At 35.3% G+C, this 20,208-nt stretch overlaps 1 protein-coding gene across 1 annotated transcript; it reads right to left on the reverse strand.

Annotated features, from left to right (window-relative positions):
* Nucleotides 1–915: 915 nt before the first annotated feature.
* On the reverse strand, nucleotides 916–1,987 carry LOC141835177 (RNA-binding protein involved in heterochromatin assembly dri1-like). The gene is made up of 4 exons (XM_074722608.1): nucleotides 1,922–1,987; nucleotides 1,455–1,825; nucleotides 1,280–1,350; nucleotides 916–1,185 (listed from the first exon to the last, which is right to left on the reverse strand). Exons 2-4 carry the CDS (start codon nucleotides 1,817–1,819, stop codon nucleotides 1,172–1,174), a joined length of 450 nt encoding a protein of 149 aa, XP_074578709.1. The 5' UTR covers nucleotides 1,820–1,825; nucleotides 1,922–1,987; the 3' UTR covers nucleotides 916–1,171.
* Nucleotides 1,988–20,208: the final 18,221 nt, after the last annotated feature.

Below are 20,208 nucleotides of genomic sequence, written 5' to 3' on the forward strand. Positions count from 1 at the left end.
AAATAAAATTCGGAAAAAATATCGTCCATAATTTGGTCGGCAGGACCGGAGATGGTCTCGGAGATACCCGTCGTCATTTATTGGGCCAGCACTGACGACAAACATGAGGCGACTGTGCTGGTCCCTCACATTTTGCATCCAAAGTCAACTCCATTCACTTTGGAACAACGACATTGTTTATTATACCTTCGTATTTATTCAAGCACGTATTTTTTTTAAAAATATTCTTTTTATTAAAAAAATTAAAAATTAAAAATTAAAAAATAAAAAATAAAAAAAATCTTCCGTCGCACCATCACGATAGCAGCCTTGCCCGTGTGACCAGCCGCTCGACAGTCAGGCAGAGCGACTTGGCCGCACGGTGGCCTTGGTTGAGTGGCCACCTTGGCCGGGCAACCTGGTTGTACGTGGCTGCTCGGGTTAGCAGGAGAAGATTTTTTTAATTTTTATTTTTTTAATGAAAAAGATATTTTAAAAGAATACATCTTTTAATGAATATGAAAATATACTATGCCCTTTCGATAAATGTCGACATAGACGAGGAGATTAAATTTTTTTTTGATAAAAAATAAAATGACTTAGATTTTTTCCTAAATGAATAATAATAAAAGAAGAGGGGATATTATGAAAAAGAGAATAAGAAAGTATACTTAATTTGGTCAATCTAAATATGAGACATGTATTTTAGATAATATATAAAATCAAGTACGTGGTTTGAAAAATTGCCATTATAATTATATTTAATTTTATTTTATAATTTGAAATTGTGAAGAACTGTAAAAACTATCTAAAAATATTGAACGTTCCGGGCCCCATCCTTTGTGCATGACACGCAATTCCATTGCATCGTACATGCAAAGCGTCTTCGGGACCAGTTTGCGTTATTTGTTCCACACAATTTTCTCTCAAACTGTATAGCATATATAATAACATATATCATTCCGATATATCGATCATATTAAAATACATTAAAAAGGAGCATTAGTTCCACTTCCATCACCTTTTGCTCCTTCACCGTTACATATATATCCATGCATGCATGCATGCATATACACTACTTAGAACTTGTAGATAGCAAAGTAATTAAGAAAACTACTAATTGAGCCGTAGCATTTGCTCATTCCCTCTCTCTAGAGATCTCTCTCTCTTCTTCTTCTTCTCCTCTGAGTTATTAATGCACGATCCCTGTTGAAGAATGACCAGTTTAATCGTGTTAGAGCTGATATATGATCAGTCATATTCAGTTAATCCCCTTGATTATGGTTAATTAATTACTCACCACCTCCCCTTGGTGCCTTGCAGCGATAACATTCCTTCCTGCTTGCAAAGTTGTGCTGATTGCAGCCAGACCTGCGAAAAAGAGTGTGTTAATTAAATACTTAGTTAAAGTGGTAAACAACAATTTAATTACTATTATACGTTCACCTGTGTGTGTGTGTCTATATATATTATACCTTGTACACAGCCAATCGCCGGACTTCCATTCGGCGCGCGCGCGGGCGGTCGGCGCGTCATCGCCGGCGACGACGTCGAAGCACCCGACGGCGGAGGACTCCTTGAGGCCGCCGCACCTGAGGCAGCTCGAGCGGCTGGCGAAGTTGTGACCGCCGCAGAAGCAGTACCAGTCGCCGGGTCGGACGTCGACCGCGGCGGAGGCAGCGGCGGCGAAGGCGAAGGAGGAGCCTCCACCGAAGTCCCCAGCGAGGAGGTCGCCGCCGCCACCAGACCTCAGGAAGCCGCAATGCTGACACGCGTCGCGGCGGCTGAAGTTGTGGTGCTGGCACGTGCTGCAGTTCCAGTCTCCCGGCCACCTGCTCATATCTTCCTGCAAATTAAGTTAACGCTTAAAACGTTCAGTTAAATGACGATAGCTAAAAATGTAGATCAAAAAGGCAGTTCGTTCGATCAAACAATTAATTACCTGGTGAAATAAGGGAACTAGTTAACTAGAGAGATAGTGGAGAAGAGAAGGTTGTGTGGTGTTGTTAGAGGGAGGGTGGAGGAGGCCTTTTATACTTACATGGGACTCAATAATTGAGAATATAATCAGGTTCTGTTGCTGTCGTTGTTTCACCTTTACCTTCTTTACATACACGTACTCAGTGTGCATAGAAATGAAGAAAGAAGAAAAAGGAATATTAATTAATTAATTAAGAGGACAGTAGTACTCACATACAATTGGCAATTCTAAAGTGTAGTTTGGACTCGATCGAGGGGCTTAATTATTTGCACTGTCAAACAACCTAGCTAGTTAATTAAACATTCTCTAAGTGTTGGATTGATCTTCCATGCCACTGACTTGTATTGATAATCTAGACTTAAGGCACACATTAATTACTTCAAAGTTGTGAATATATAGAACTCATTGAGCCATGCAAAATTACTAATTAGTTAGTCAAACAACGATAACTTTAATATAAATATATATTATACATACACATAAAAGGATATTTGAAGAAAATATTGTGATTGGAGGGAGAGACATCCAAGACCATCTCTCAACTTTAGATGATTCTCACGCTGCAAATCTTTGTAAAAGGATGTGCAATCTCAATTATTTCCGAGGCATGATGCTTCCTTTTCTTTCCTTTATGTGGGTGACTACTGCTATCTGTTTCTTGTGCAGTATAATTGTGCTCCTCCCCATTTGCCCAGACTTAATAAAAAAATGATAAATCTCAATTAGGCTTAAGTACCGGCCCAGCTCTACGGAAACTAGGCCAAGCTTAATGAACATTCATTTGCAACTAATTAGCAAAATTTACTTTCAATCAGTACAGTATACACACAATTAAGGGCCAGTTCCTGACAGTGCCAGTTACTCACATTAATTAATTAATGCCTATCTGGAAACGTAAACCACTTCTTAATGAAGGCCATAAAGTGCATAAGTCAATCACTAATTACTGGAATTTGTGATTATATATGCAATTAGTTAATCCACAGAATGGCTTAATTAGCTTTGTGGTACACATATATATATAATCAGACTCCACTCCTCACCAGGAATCAATACTCCATAGGGAGAAGTCCAATCCCTCTTATTCCTGCCCCTTTACCAATAATTCAAGAGCTAGCTAGCTCATGGATTCATCACTAACTTTGGTGCTCATTGATTGCTTAATTATATTGCTTCAAACTTTCCTGCAACTAATTAATGCATGAGCCCATGCATGCATGTTTAGTGCAGAGATGATCAAGTCTAAGTACATCTGTGCATGCTGACGTGGCATGCTGGAGAAGAGGCCAGGTGGAATAAGGGTGAGACATATATGCATGGCTAGCTTGACCTAGGACTGGATAAGAAGGAACATGGAACACAAATGTACATGAAATCAGCAGACAATGTGAATATTCCACTCACTAATGAGGCTTTTACTCGCCTCTTATTCCCCACCCTTAACAGGAGTTGGCTCCTTCACTTTTCCAGACCCACCCCACTTAGTATAGATGACTTAAATATTGGCCTTTCCTTTCCCTCAGATCAGTTTCTTCTTCCATTTTCCTTCTTTCACTGACTTTGAATATTCCCACAGCTCCATAGTTTGAATTGTTTTTATAGTAATTTGATGGCTCGATCCGCATCAAAACTCAGCCTAACTCGACCGACTAGGTCTCATGTCGATCACCTTGTTTGCGATCGGACTAACTTGGAGCCAAGAATACTTCTCGAAGAAGTAATATATGTGTGGACACACAACAATTTAATTAGCATATTTGTCTTGAGAGTATATACATAGGGGTGACAATTCTTGTAGCGCTATATATTTATCGATCGTATTGTAAGGATAAGTCATATCGATCATATGATCATATATAAAACTATAAAACTAGCATAAAGGTAGTTAGACATTTTAATGCTACTTTTAGTTGATGGATAGATAGATTCCAATGTTTGTTATAACTAATCCTAGAGAATTTGCATCTAGTGCTCAACTTTCCAACAAGATATATTAGCATCAACTTTCCAATACATCGATATATTCCTATACATACATTTATACATCTTTGGCTGAATGGAACATATCGATCATCACATCTTACATAAATTGCTAGTCAAAAGCTCAAACAGTGACCCCTCTCCAAGTGCATATATAAAAGGAGAAATGATGTTGAAAGTTTCTAAGCTTTTATGTCAAATGCACATGCATAAGAAAAACATATAGAATGATGTTTATAGCACACATTAAGATGACATTAATTATTACCATGTAGATATATGTTTGAAACACATGTTGTCTCCGGTAGCTCCTGGAGTACGATATGGATCGTCGAGGTTAGTGTTTAACACTATCTCCGTAAACGATATTATTCTGCTACGGTGCTAACGGATAGCAGCAATTCGTTCCCAAGATATACGACGACGAACGTCTCAGAATAGTAGCACTCCAAATTCCGAGACCAGCGAACCTTCTCGTAGGCTTTCTGGACTCCTAATGCACTAGATGAGATGAATGCACAAGGAAGAGAAGAATCGATGAATTGATCGATGAAATTTCCAATCTGGAGGGATTTTTTTATACTAAGTGAAGAGGTTGAATGAGTGGATGTGACCCTTGGACAGGATCAATCTGGGTCGTCCGATCTGAAGGGTTGTAACCCTTCATATAACCCTCTTGATCTCATCCATCAGATCTGAAGAGTTGTAACCCTCAGATCTCGCCTCTTGTCATCAGTCGTCGGATCTGGATCTATTGATCCATTCGATCTGACGCTTCAGATTAGGTCTCATCCCAGCGGTTAGATCGTGACTCTTCACGATCCAACGCTCCAGATTGCAATGCATGCGATCCATCACACCTCTTTGATCAACGGTTGCCATCCGTTGGCCCAGTCAGTAGTCCAGTCATCTTTCTTAGCCCACGTGGATGCCAAATAGGCACTGTCACGTCATATGTGAGCCTGACACATCACCCGAGTGCCACGTAGGCACTGCAATATCATCTGGAGCATAAATTTAAGCTCCTCGCGACGACGCGTACGTGCAAAGTGCAAAGTGCACCTACAAAGCGCCCATTGCACACGTGCGTGCGTGGCGGGTTCACAGGTGCGAGCACCTACTCGCCCTTGAGAAGAGAGCACCTGGTCTTTTTGTGTTAACTTTATTAACACAGCATCATTAATAAGGAAAGAAAACACATCAAAAATTTCTGATGTGGGACTATTCCCCATGCATTTCCTTATATATAAAATTAATTAATAATTAATGTTATTCGGGCCAATCTCAAACAATTAATTTCTCATTCACCCTTAATCGGTTTTGAGCAAATTAATAGTCTAAATCTATCTACGCAAAACGTAGATTTCAATTTTGAAGTCAATTACGACTTTCATCAATTGATGACATTCTGATTTTTTCACAAAACTGTATTGGTCCATTAAGACCCCAATATCCAACAATCCGCCACATGAATGGAAATTAATGCAATGCGTGTATGCATGCTGACACTTTACAAGAGTCCAATCGATAAGTCACTGCATCGGGAGAGGTAGCTTGTGGCTTTGAACCTTCCGTAGTGGAATGCTATCGAGTATACTAGGTTGCGCAGTGAACGTGATGTCTTGAACTGCTCAGCTGTTGGTGTATACTAAGATAATAACACCCACACAAAGACTTATCTCACCTATTTTAGGTTCGCATGGTTGATTCCGTTTCGGCCATGGACACCATCTTGGATTCATGAGTTTTCATTGAAGCGGCCTGTCTTCACACTCACATAGGTGACACTTCTATCAAGAGTATCCTGTAAAATCGAAATACGCGCTAGAGGGGGGGGGTGAATAGCGCGTGTGGCTTTTTCAATTCGTTTGTTTTACTAACAAAAACTAAGCAGCGGATTAGAAGTAAATGCAAGGGATTCGAACGTCGTTCGGAGGCGGAGAAACTCGTCTTACAGTCCGTAAAGAATAAATATAATAACGAACAAAATGTAAAGACTAGAAAAATAAAATACAAACACTTGTTGCCGATCCGGAAGCTTGGTGAGAGGAAACCGCAAAGGATTGGCTGTCCAAGCCTCAAGGTTGAGGATAAAATTCTTATCACGAGATCGGATGCTAGGTGGATGAAAACTTAAAGGTAATGATGTATCAAAAATCCAAAAAAAAAAAAGAGATTCAATTGGCATGAAGTAATGGAGACACGTGGGTAGAAAATTCTTAGGCGAATTTAGTCATTAGAATGATAAAAAACTATAATCAATCGATTGATTATGATATCCATTTGACTAATACTAGTATTAATTGAATGGAAATGAATATCAAGCGTTTGATATGCTACAAAACTTTTATTCAAGAGTTTCAATCGATTGATTTTAATATTAGTTTTATAACCGAATCAATTTCATTGATCAGGGTTATCAGTCGATTGGTTATGTTTCAGAAGCGAATCAAAATGAATTGATTCGATTAATAAGGATATCAGTTGATTGATTCTGTTTTAGAAGTGAACAAAAGAAAATTGATTTGACTAATTAAGGTTATTAGTCAATTGATTTTGATTCAGAAGTAAATAAAAAATAATCATTTCGATTGGTCATTCGATTGACCATATCAATCAATTGATGGACAAATTGATTTGATTGGTATATATGAAAAATTGACAAAATCATATATGATTTCAAAGATTCGAAAGTCGTTATTTTGTTGCTGACCAAATCAGTCGACTGGTAAAGAAATTAGTCGAATGGTTTCAGAAAAAAATTATACTATAAAAATTAGGGTGTTTTGCGATGAAATTTGCGATGAATTTTAAAAAAATTATTGTTAAATTATTTTGTGATGAAATTGACGACGAAAAAAGTTTTGTAGGTAATAGCTCGTCGTAAAATTTAAATTTGTCGCCAATTTAATGATGAATTCAGTTTTCGTCGTCAAATTCGTTACAAAGTTGCGACGAAAATAGTTTTCGTCGTAAAATTCACTAATTGATAATCTGTGACGAAAAATATTTTTCATTCTAAAATTTGCGATGAAAATATTTTTTCATCGTCAATTAGGGATGAAAAAGTATTGATCGGAAATTGCCAACAAATTATTTTCGTTGCCAAATCAGGGATGAAAACCTTGTTTCGTCGCCGATTTGGCGATAAAAATCTATTTCGTCACCAAATCCGTGACAAAATCATTTTTCATCACCGATTTGGCAACGAAAATTTGTTTTATCGCCAAATCGATGACGAAAATGTTGTTGCGTCGCCCAATCGACGATGAAAATTATTTACGTCGCCTAAATTTTGATACATAGTGGCTTTGCAATAACTTTATGTAATCAATTTAAAGTTACCTAGACAAGTTAATCTTAGCTCGAGTGCCCAAGAGGCCTTCCTTAGCCAACCGATTCATCTGTTCTTGTCCTATATGTCCTAATTTAGCATGCCAAACTTTATCAGTTATATCTGCATCATTAGTAAGAGCAATGTTTGAAAAATAACCATCAATTTCACAACTGATATTTGGTTCTACATCAAGAACCATAAAACTATTCGTTAAATAACCATATCCGATTGACACTGAGTCAATTTTAAGTTCCATACATCGACTATAAAAGTTAATATAATATCCTAAATCAAGAAGACAAGTTACAGAAATTAGATTCCTTCGAATCTCTGGAATATATAGAACATCATGTAGAAACAATGTACTTCCATCACGAAGGTTAAGTTTGCAAGTGCCGATTCCTTTGACTTCAACTCTTGCATTATTTCCTACATAAATCCATTTGTTGCCAGCTAGTACCCTGCGATACTCTACATATGTAACTCACTCCTGAGCTACATGGTTGGTTGCTTCCGAATCTATAATCCACAAAGGATAAGAATCAGCCAACAACACAGAACTAGCAACTAAATGCTTAGAAAAAAAAAGACAAACTAGCAAACAACTTTTACCACTCAGAACATTCCCGAGCAAAGTGACCCTTTTTACCACAATTAAAGCAAGTCAATTTACTTTTAGGTTTCTTCCCAGTCTTCTTTCTCTTCTTCTTGATAGGGCCTGATCTCATTCCTACAGTAGCAGCTTCTTTTCTGTTCCCCTTTCCACTCTTAAACTATTTTCTTTTCTTGGATCTAGATGATCCAGCAAAACTGACAGCCACATAGACTTGGCCAAAAATCCTTGCGGATTTCACTCTATCCGCCTCCAATTTCACATGGCGTGAGACATCAGTAAAAGTTTTAATACTCTCATTGTGAGTTAAAGTCTGCTTTATGGTTTCCCAAGAGAGTTTGGAAGAGATCGAATAACTGCCTGAACATGTTGTTTATCAGTCAACTCATGATCAACAATTTTAAGCTCTCGAATCATGTTCAATATTTTCTTGAGATGTTGAACCATTGATACATTTGGGCACTTCTTATAGCTGTCAAACTTGATTGTCAGCTACCGAAGCTTGCTCAGACTAACTCCACTATACTTATTCCTAAGGGCTATCCAAATTGCATGAGTCGAAGAATATGACTCATATTCAAATGCTAGGTCATCCACCATTGAACTAATCAAAATGCCCTTAGTAGTGGAGTCCTTTTTCTTCTATGTCTTATAGGCATCAAGATCTCGTCTGTTCTGTGCAGTAGGACCATCTACAGTTCAACCATAGCCTGATTTACATCTTCCAAAACTTTTTATTCCTCTAGGAGATACTGTATCCTGAGGTGTCAGATTTTGTAGTTGTCCCCATTAAGTTTTTCACTCTTATTTAGTTCAGCTATGATGTTCTTTGTTGCTATAACCTATCATAAATGAATAAATTATTCAGATATTCAGTGTATGTCTTGTCTTTATGCATGTAATCTTTAAATTGACTCAATATAAATTTGATTTGATTTATAAAATCAAGTGAGAATTACATTCTTACTCATCATTTGTATGTTCTAATCTAACTTACATTGATATATTTTATTACATACATCTCATCTTAATGAACTTAATCATTAATTACTGATGATATTTATCATTAAATGAATTTATCATTTAAAAAAATAAATATACTCCTAATGAACCACTTAAATATTGGATTGCAAGGGTGCAAACATAGTTCCACATCTAAACACATGGAAAAGATCATGGGTTTAAAAGAATGTATGATATCTCCATTGGTATAAGATTTTTTGGGGAGAGCCCAAAAACAAAGTCATGAGGGATTAGGCCCAAAGTGGACAATATTATGTCATTGTGGAGATATTTTGATTCCATCGATACTAACAAGTGGTATCAAAGCAAGGCCGCTCTTCACCGGACTAACCGTCTGAAGAGCCATGATCCAGATCTAACCATGTGGGTTGAACCTTAAACAAAAAAAGTGGGTGCTCCTGTGTCTGAATCAAGAGGAATAGACACCAGGCAGAAATGCTTAGTTGCGGCTAGGCAGGAAGTCCTAGTAGGTCGGATGGACCGAGGAGGCAGAAAGTCCTGGTGGGTCGAGGATTCGGACATCAAAATGAGGCTTTCCATTTGAGGGGGGTTTGTGGTTCCTTGTTTGACGGGGGGATTGTTGGGTTGCAAGGGTGCAAACATAGTCCCACATCTAAAACATATGGAAAAGATCATGGGTTTAAAAGGATGTAAGATATCTCCATTGGTATGAGGCCTTTTGGGGAGAGCCCAAGAACAAAGTCACGAGGGCTTAGGCCCAAAGTGGACAATATCATGATATTGTGGAGATATTTTGATTTCATCGGTACTAACATTAAAGAGTATACATCAATAAATAAATATCATGTATCATGTAGAGCAAATAACATAAAATGAACATATCATTAAAGTAAACATGTTGTACATTGTTAACAAATAACAAAAACTCTACTTTGAATGTTACCTATAACATTTTTACTCATAACTAACTAGAAAAACAACTCTAATAAACTAGATAGACAATTATTACTCCCACTAGTATAAACACTAGCACAGTAATAATCCAAACATGTCCTATCTTTTTAGACTGTACTGAAACATCTTCAGCTGGGATGCTTTCTAGATGATGTCAGGATACAGAATCCTGTAATGAACTCAAACATCCCACAGAAACGTCCTTTACAGAGTCTTCTTTTGGATCTTCTTCTAGATTCTCTTTATAATCTACGTAGTAAAGTAACTCTGTGCACAATTGGATATATGACATGCACCCCTCATAGCACCCCCATATCTGAAGTGCTACATCACGCAGGTTTTTAGACAATGAACGAATCAAAGCCCAAATCCTGTAGTTGTCCAGAATCGAAAAATCCTGCATCTCTAGACACCAAAATAGTCTGTCCAATCTTACCATGTGTCCACTAACTCCATAAGCTGGGTCATATTCTATCCACTGGATAGCTTCCCTCAGCTTATTACGCATCACATCGCGATGAGTCATGGTAATCATCCATGCCATCTGAAAAAATTAAAATTAATGAAGTCAGTATAAAACTGACAAACCAACACATATATATATACTAGCTTAATTCAATTTATACAGGCATAGAACTAACACAATAAATCAAGAAAAATAAATCTTCTTGATTCATAGGGACTTTTGTCAACTAATCTTTTGACCAGTCAATTGACACCTTGAAGACTCAACATGGCAGTGCTCCATGAAAACTAAAACACCACATTATTAGCTCCAAGCACCCTAGGCACCTGAGCACTATGCATGATATTTAGTTTTCTCATCATCTCTAACCATGTTGACTAAGCCTATTAATGAGTTGTTTCTCAAGTATAAGTTATTCAGATAACTTCTCACAATTATGAGTATGGTTGACCAATGTCAACTCTAGCAATTCATGATCCGGTTGAACCAAATCAGAGTTGTGCTAACCAAGTCCAATCGTATCAAATTAGGTCTCTCTAATTAACAGCCCATAATTAGCCCAATTAGAAATCTGACCCAATTATATTAATTGATCTTCCAATGAAATTCAATTAATTCATGAATAGTTCCAATTAATTTGATCAATATGTAAATGAAACTAATTCATTTACATGTGATGGCTAGGATTTGGTGGTTAGCTTTATTTATTGTGGCTGTGCATACCCGGGTTCAAATCCCAATTGTTGTGCATTTAGCCTTTGTTTGGTTTTTTTTATTACTGTGCCCAAATTTTAATTAGAAGCCCAATTAACTTGGCAGCCTAAAAACCCAATTAACTTGGCTTTCATTGAAACCTTTGCCCAATTCTAATTAATTGGGCTTCAATGGAACCTAGCCCAATTAACAGAAATCACATTGTGATTTCTTTGTTTGTTTTTTTATTAAAAAAATAGTGCCCTAAAAACACGCTTCCTATCGATTTTTTTCTACCGCGCCACTGAACTCCTTCTCTGTTCGTTCTTTTTCTTTTCCCCAAATTTGTGTCCTAAGCACACTGTCGCCTGTGCCAGCCTTGACGGTGCCAGCCTCGCCTGCGCTAGGGACTGCGCCTGTCATGTTGCCGAAGATGAAGCCAACGCTCACTTCGTGAGTGATGCTTGCCGTCGACACCAGCCGCCGACTGCTTTCCAGCCTACCTCGCTAGTACCACGGGACATCTCGCTAGGCACTACTATGGTCGGACACTTCGACCGCGTCGCGGTGTCACGCGTGATTGGAAGCCACACCAGTGCTCGCTGCTGTGTTCGTTGCCGGCCAAAATAGAGACAGGCAGATTTTTCCAACGTACAGAGAAGAAAAACAAACGGGAACGATGATTACGAACAGGTAAAAGTCTAAAACAGTGCTCTGATACCAATGTAAGCAATTTAAAGTTACCTGTTGTTTTGAGAAAATTCAGTTTCTGTTGCTCGCGTCGAAGGAACGATCATGTAGGACGGAAAGCTCCTCAGATTCCACCAACCAAATCCTCCGATCGGTGTTCCTTCTCTTCCTCTTCTCTTTGGTGCAGCACCTCTGGACTTGGACGCATCCACAGCGCTGCCTCTTCCTCACGATCCAGGCTTTCCTCTCCCTATTAATAGGGAGAGGCCGCATCCTCCACGGAGTGCACAACATGCATTCCGTGGCAAGCGTGGTGGTGGTGGGCAGTTACGGTAACTGCCTACACTTTGTGATGAAACCTTATTTGTCGTAAAATTCATCGCAAAATGCAATAATTTTTTCTAGCAACCATCTTATTTCATTCTCCAACTGTGTTTACATAAATAACCAACCAACCCTCCTTGTATAATACTTAATCAATCTAATATATAAACAATTCTCAATCAATCCAACATATAACATCATCGATCAAACACAATACTGATCCACATTTAACAATCCAACATCATTATCATTCAAAATAAACAAACATATTTACAAACAAATAGAGGAACAATTATGTTTGGTATCCCAATTGTTTTAACTTTTACCTTTCATCCATTACAGTCTTTATGAACAACAACTTCAGTATCAAAATCCATCAATCAGTAAAAGTGAAGTCGAGGAAAAGTTAGAGACGAAATTTACACTGTGGTTTCAAATCTATGTAAGTTAAAGAATAAATAAATTTTCATACATTAGTATCAAATTTTGATTTAATTTATATCACAATCAAACATCAAAAAGAGGGAGATTATTAGTGCAATCGACCTCAGATCAAGGTTGACTAGGTTGACTAAGCTCGATTTGACTCGAGTTAGATTTTGATGTTTGATCAATATATTAGTTAGATGTCAAGTAGGTTAAGATTTGACCAAATACTTGACGGTGAAGAAGAATCAAGTAGGTCAAAGTTGACTGAATACATGACGGTTGAAAAGTCCAAGTGGATCATGGAGGATCGAACACTTGACACAAAGAGAAAAGTCCAAGTGGGGCATGGTTGACCAGACACTTGGTGATCGAAAGTCCAACAAGGAGGTGGCAAGAGAAATCCAAGTGAGTCATGGTTGATCGGACACTTAGTAATCGAGAAAATCCAAGTGGGTCACAAAGGACCGAACACTTGGCACGAGATGAAAAATCCAAATAGATCACGGTTGATCGGACACTTGGTGATCGGAGAAGTCTAAGTGGATCATGGAGGACCGAACACTTGGCATGAGATAAAAAGTCTAATTAGGTTACGGTTGACTAGATACTTAGCAACAAGAGAAGTCCTAATAGGTCAAAGATGATCAGATATTGGAAAATGAAAAGTTCCAACAAGTCATGAATGACTAGATGTTGGGTAGAGGAAGTCAACCGGATACCAAGCAAAATGCGATTTCAATCTTGAAAAAGGCTAAAATTAGATTTAGCAATCGATTGGTGCGACGTAGCAATCAATTGGCAAACCTAAACCTAGAATTTTGGGTTTACTAATTGATTGGTAAACCCTCTTCTGCAAAAGGTGGAATTCGCCACCTTAGCGGCCCCACACGATCGACCCCACGACTATTTGTGAGGAGGTAAATCGAGAAACTGCAGTTGGTCACGACGCAGGAGGGTATTGACTGGCTTCGCCAGGATTCGAACCCTTGCCCTCTTCTGCAAGTCTACTGCATCGTAACCAACTCAGTTATGCCTCGGGGGTGATTGGTAAACCCTAAATCTAGAATTCAGGGTTTAGGGTTGGCTATCAATCGATTGGATTGGTGCAATTGATTGCTCGATTGGGGCCAGTGAATAGAAGACTTCAGAATCGATTGGTCAGTTCGAATTGGAGCTTCCAATCAATTGGTGCAATCGATTGGTCAAGTAAAATAATCATTCTGCATATTTAAACAGTCAGATCTAATGTAATAATCGATTGGTGAGTAAGGTTAATTAATTGATTGGTGGAAATCACCCCAAAGAACAGTCTTTAAAAGAGGGTTTTAAGGAAAATAGGCAGGGCCAATTCTTAGAGGTTTGAGGATGAAATACTAGTGCAGTATCAGACCAATAAGAGGTAATTCCAAGCAATAAGAAAGCGCTAAAAGCAAGATTTATGTAAAGTAGTTTACTTTGATTGTATTTGTACTTATATTTGTTTTTTTATTGTGTTTGTTGTAAAAACTTGTTGCAAGAGGCTTTCCGTCTTCGGAAGAAACCTGAAAAAGGAGAAGTTCATAGTGGAGGGAGATCACTATAAGTAAGCCTTGTATTAATTGCCTATGAGTAATCCCGAAGGTGTGCATATGGCTTCAAGTTTATTCAAGAATTTTATTGCACATTCAAACGATGAGCACAAGATCAAGATAAGAAGCGATCGAAGCTATTCACTTCCCTCTAGCTCACACGGATCCTAACAAAGGCCTTCTCGCCTAAAGTTTTTTATCAACTTGTGATGAGTATGGGTCCTTTGTATGAATGAAGTGTCCTTTTAATCAATGTTGTCTCAATCATTTTCGAGGCCCTATCCAAAAAATCATTAATATTTTTTTTAAAAAATTAATATTATTTTTTAAAATATATTTTTATATAAAATTTAATATTTAACTTTTTGAAATGTAAAATTACTAATTAAATATTTTATATTTGATAATAATTTTTTTCAATGGATAAAATTATTAAATTATTTAATTTTTTTAAAGATATTATTGAACGTAAATAACTTTATTCATTTTAATTTAAACTGTTGAAGTATTTTAAAAGAGTTGATTAGGTTTTTTAAAAAAAAGATATATAATTATAAAAAAATCAATAATAAATAAAAGTAAAATAATCTAAAATTAAATTTTGATTTTTAAAAATTAATCTAAAATTAAAAGTGAATGTTATTTAAAAAAATTAAATATAAAAAATATTAAAATATAAAAAATTGGAATATATCCTAGTCATAAGCCTTAATGGCTATGCCTTAAGCCGATACTACATTTAGGGGGAGTGTGCATTTTTTGTTTGATGCTTTATGTTATATAGGGGTGAGCAAAAATTCGGTTAAACTGAATAAATTGATCAAATCAAATCGAATTTTTAATTCGGTTCGGTTATTTCGGAAGTTCAATTATTTTTTTTAAAAAATCAATTAATTCGGTTAATTCGGTTCGGTTTCGATTTTAAATTTTTTTATTCGATTAAACCGAATTAACCGAATTAATTAAATTAAAAAAATAATTTATAAATTTTAAGTAAATAAATATATAAATCTCTAATTTATTAGTAAAATTTTTATAATATTTAAAAAAATTTGGTTAATTTGGTTAATTCGGTCGAAAACCGAATTAACCGATAAAATATCGGTTCGGTTTGTTCGGTTTTTATTGAGAAATTCGGTCGGTTCGGTTGGTTAAAAAAAATTGATTTATTCAGTTTTCGATTTATTTGGTTCAGTTCGATTCGATTTTAACCGAATACTCACCCCTATGTTCATAGACACATGTATTTTTTTATTATCGTATGAACTTAAGTTTTCATATACATGTATGCGTATATTTAATTTGACACTCTAAATAAAGTTATCCTAATTTACTATTATTATTTAGTATATGATATATTTATAATTTATAAATATAATATGAATTTTGTATGGAAATCATAAGATATAGATCATGATTTACTATTGAAGTTTAGTTTTCCAGATATGATTAGAATCCTTTTGGGTCACGAGTAGGATCAATTAGAAATTGATATGTACAAATCACATTTCATATAATTTTCATACTACACGTCCACATCTTGATTTATATCATTAATAATATTGATTTTGTGATTATTTTTTTGGGATTTATTATAGTTATAGTAACTATGAATTCTTTATCCTATACCAATAAAATTAATGGACTATATTATTTTACAAATGTATTCTTTACCCATAAAATTTAACATCGCTGATCAACTAATTAAGATTATGATTGTGTGTTGTATACAAAATCACATGTAGCTCAATTGAAAGATTATTAGATTTTATCTTGCTATGGGATGGGCTGACATATTATTTTGTAACAAGTTATTCTTATCTTAGTCTCATTGTATCACTTAGATCTGCTTCATCGAAATCGAAGTCGATTAAGATATTGCTTTGATAGTACATCACAATAAGCAATAGTAGCTAAAATCGGGTACATTGATGCATGCTTTTTTCCACCCATCTAATATGTCTAAGTCATTGTATTCTTCTAAACTTTTTTTTAGTTAGCACTAGCTATTCAATCTTTTGAACTGATTAATCCTAGTGGTGATCGATCCAACCTCATGGAAGTTTCTCATCGGCTGTTGGGTAAATCGAAAATGAAGATGGTGGCCCAGCGTAACAACCAACGTTTTCGAGTCTGCTATCTATCCATTTGTCAGAGGAAATCTCCATAAATTCGAACCTCACAATTGAATTTCTTATAATAAAATTTAGATAGTTTGCGTATGTCATTGACGGACCTAACCATCTCACTTCAAGTTGATTATTCGATACTCCACTAGATTGACTTGGACAAACACTTACACGATTAAAGTTTGTATAGAATATGTTCATTATGCCCCAATTTACATGAGAAGATGGTAAATATTTTTGTTGTAAATTTTTTAATCCTGAATTTTCCTAATATGCTACCAGAAGATTACAAAAACTATATTTAATTATAGTCTAAAACAATAGTAATACAGATAATATCAAGAAAGTTAATTAGAGATTTTTTTTTAAAAAAATTTTCTTCCATATCAAGAAAGGTAGATTTTGATCTAGCCTTAAAATAATGAAAAGAAAAAAAACAAATCTAGACTGGACGAAATTAATTTAGAGGAGGTTTCGAGCACATGAAATTAACCCCTCTTAACAAAATATAATCATGGAGGTTTAGAACGTCGTAGCTGGAGATAATAATTTTTGTATATTATTATTGTAGCTTCACTGTAACATGAATTGCTTATAATTCAAGTTTTTTTGTCATATCTAATGAGATCAGATCAGATATTCGTTGGATCACTTATTTTCTCGTACCTACCCAGCTACCTCTAAAAAAAATTCAACTAAAACTTAAATTCTTGCAACTACCTGAAAAAAACTTTCATTAATTGTTCTTCAACTAATCTGATAATCATTGAAGAAGACTGAGAACAATCTACCATATGTGTTCTTCATCTCTAGCTTTTCCTATTCATTGTTGTCAGTTCTAATAGTTAAAACAAAACATTTTAAAATTATTTTTGGTGGTGTATGTTTTAAATATATGGAAGTGGAATTTGAATTGTATATGTCTTCATTAATGCATAATTTATTGGGTTCATTCATATGCAACTACTTGGAAAAGGATTGTGTGAGCTACCATTAAATATATACTTTCAATTATACAGCTACTATGACACGGATTGTTGTTATGCTTATCTTGTTTAATTATTAATGTAGAGAATCATGGTCTTCATCTTTATAGTTCCAGGAATTTTCCTTCAAATGGGGAGCGTAATCAAAGGATGCTGGGCGTCTGGGTTGGCCGCTGCGTGCGCTTCCCGATTTACCCTGGTGGCCGGTGGAAAAACTTCCTTAGGACCAACCGATCACCCCCAAAGATAGTCAATAAGGCTAACTGGGATTATCATTTTTTTATTAATATAAATAGAAACCAAAAATGATTTGTTTCAAATATGTTACAAAATAAACTATATTTTATTGTCTTTTGCATGATCAAATGACATTAATTTATAAAACAATGGTATTTGTTATATTTGAAATAAAAGCTAATTAAAATGGCTCATCCTTGTGTTGAGCAATCGACCACCAGTCAAGACTGATTAGGTGATTAGGTTGATCAAATTCAAGTTGACTTGAGTTAAGTTTTGATATTTGATCAATAAGTTCATTGACTAGAACGTGTTGGGATTACAATCAAAGTCCCACATTGAAAATACATAGAGAAAAATATGAGTTTATAAGATAGAAGATATCTCTATTAGTATGAGGTCTTTTGGATAAATTAAAGTTCAAAAATAAAATCATGAGGAGCTTAACTCAAAGTGGACAATATCATATCATAATCTCAAGTGAAATTCGACTAATTAAGCAACAATCGATTGTGTATCTCCATAATAGTATGATATTATTTATTTTAGGTATAAGCCCTCATGATTTTACCCAAAAGGTCATACCAATGGAGATTTCCATCTTATAAACTCATTATCTTCTCCATGTATTTTCAATGTAGAACTTTTATTATAATCCCAACAGATTGATGGTAATAAGCAGTCGACTGATGTTGATATGGATGGAATCGTTAAACAGATAGGTCAGAGCAATGTTTGAATCTATAATAGAGCAATTGATTAATGAGTAAGATTAATCGATTAATAGGTGGAGATCAGCTCCACAACAACCCTATAAAAAAAGGATTTCGAAGAAAATCGAAGGCGCTAATTCTTGAGGGTTTGGAGACGAAGTACTGTTGTATTTTCTACCATCAAGAGACAATCTAAAATAACGAAAAAGCTTTTAAAGTAAAGATTTGTGTAAAGTTATTATGTTCATTTGTATTTATATATTTGCTTTGTATTTATGTTATTTTGTAAGAAACAGATTGTAAGAGACTTCCACTTCCGGAAGATATCCAAGAAGGAGAATGATAGTGGTGGTATTCATTAGGATTATGCCTTGGATGTAGTAGCCTTGGGAGGCGATAAACTAAGTAAAATCGATCTTGTTTGCGTTGTATTATCGATTTATTTAAGTTTTCGCTGCACAATCAACTCAACAAAATCGAAGCTATTCACCTCCTCCTCCTAACTTGTACAAGTGCTAACACCTTGTTCATCCTCCCATATTATGATTGAGTAGCTTTGTTTTCCTTAACAAGGTGGTCTTTGCTTATTCACATGGGATTCCACATGCCTCATGCTACTTGGATTAGAGAGTAAGATAGTAATGCTTTCGGCTATTGAATTTTCACCATTTAGGGTGCAACATTTACATTGCTTACATTGCTCGCCCTCACAGTTAGGTTCTTCCCATTTCGCTGATTTCTATTATTATGCGTAACACTTACACTTTTGCTTTGCTACTAAGATAATGTTGTAGTCACAAGGGCCCCATTGTTGATTCAGTAGTAGTAGTTAGAAAAGTTGACTTATTTGAGAATCTATGAGCCTACGTACGCAGAGTCAATAATTTTACTTTAATTCTAACTGTATTTGTACTATTGGCAAGTCATCATCATTATATATACGATAGAAACTAAAAGAATTATTATAATTAGTTCAAATGGGAAAAAAAACCTAACCATGAATTATATATATTTTTATAATCTAGTTTGATCGTTCAGCCAACATAATTCAATGCCATAATATATATTATATCTTCCTAGAACTAGAAAATTAATTATGAGTGAGAGAGATCCTCACGCATATCCTATAGACTTTTCATTGACAAGGATATATAAACACACTGCAAAAGATCATCACTGCTACTAAGTAATGATCAAAAAATCTTTCACGAAGAAGTCGTGGCCACAGGTCCACCATACAAATGTCAAAAGTATGAATCCACATTTTTTAAGTGCTCTTTAGTTTCATATCCCAGATATCCTTAACACAGTAATATATCAATTATCACTTCGAAGGTAATTGGGTTGCTATATGTATGTTGCTTAATATATTTTATTAGTTTTATGATTAAGTTAAATATATATAATCTAACGTATAATATATGTGTGTACATTGCTATGAACTCGATTACATTAAAATCAACTGAAGGAAAATAAACAAGTAGAAAGTAGTGCAAAAGTTTGAATTTATATAAATGAGTCAACTAATTGAATAAATTTGGTATCATGCACTGAAATTCAAACTCAAACTCATGTGATATTCTCACCAACCAACTAATCGTATATTTAAGGGAGAGAAATTATAAATGAGCACAAGTGAAAAAGATAATCAGTCAAATATAAAACATTAAGTTTGTGTTAATTGGTAGATAAGTTACAGAAGAATGTATGACGGTGTAGAATTGGTAGTTAGTTGTCTCTCTTCTATACTCAACAAATATATAATTAGGATATATATAATTTTAGTTTAACCCTAACATTTACATCTAATTGGAGGATTCAATGATAAGAACTTGCGAAACTGTGGAAGTGAAAAATATATTTTTTAATTGCATGACTAGGTTTTTTAAAGAACTTGGTGAAATCATAATATAATTAATATTTATTCAAATTAATTTACACCTTAGCTTTAAAAGTGTTGATGGGACATGAAGTTATTTCTTTGATCACGACATTTCTCTGTGAAGAAGAAAGATATGCATCCTCATTAATAGGAGCAAAATTTTCTTAATTTAGTGTGAAATGAAGAAAATTATTCGATAAGCGATCAATTTCTTCATCTTCTTGAATTCTTGCTGATCGAAAACGTATCTATAAATTCTGCAT

This window comes from Curcuma longa, chromosome 9 (genome assembly GCF_044706935.1).
Source record: "Curcuma longa cultivar G26 ecotype Majalengka, Jawa Barat chromosome 9, ITB_CL_G26_1.1, whole genome shotgun sequence".
NCBI lineage: Eukaryota > Viridiplantae > Streptophyta > Magnoliopsida > Zingiberales > Zingiberaceae > Curcuma > Curcuma longa.

Bases quoted from the DNA above. Each gene is read 5' to 3' on its own strand.
- LOC141835177 (XM_074722608.1), bottom strand. From the start codon at position 1,819: ATGAGCAGGTGGCCGGGAGACTGGAACTGCAGCACGTGCCAGCACCAC. The intron at 1,351-1,454 runs GTATAATATATA...TCTTTTTCGCAG, and splicing joins GGCGATTGGCTGTGTACAAG to GTCTGGCTGCAATCAGCACA.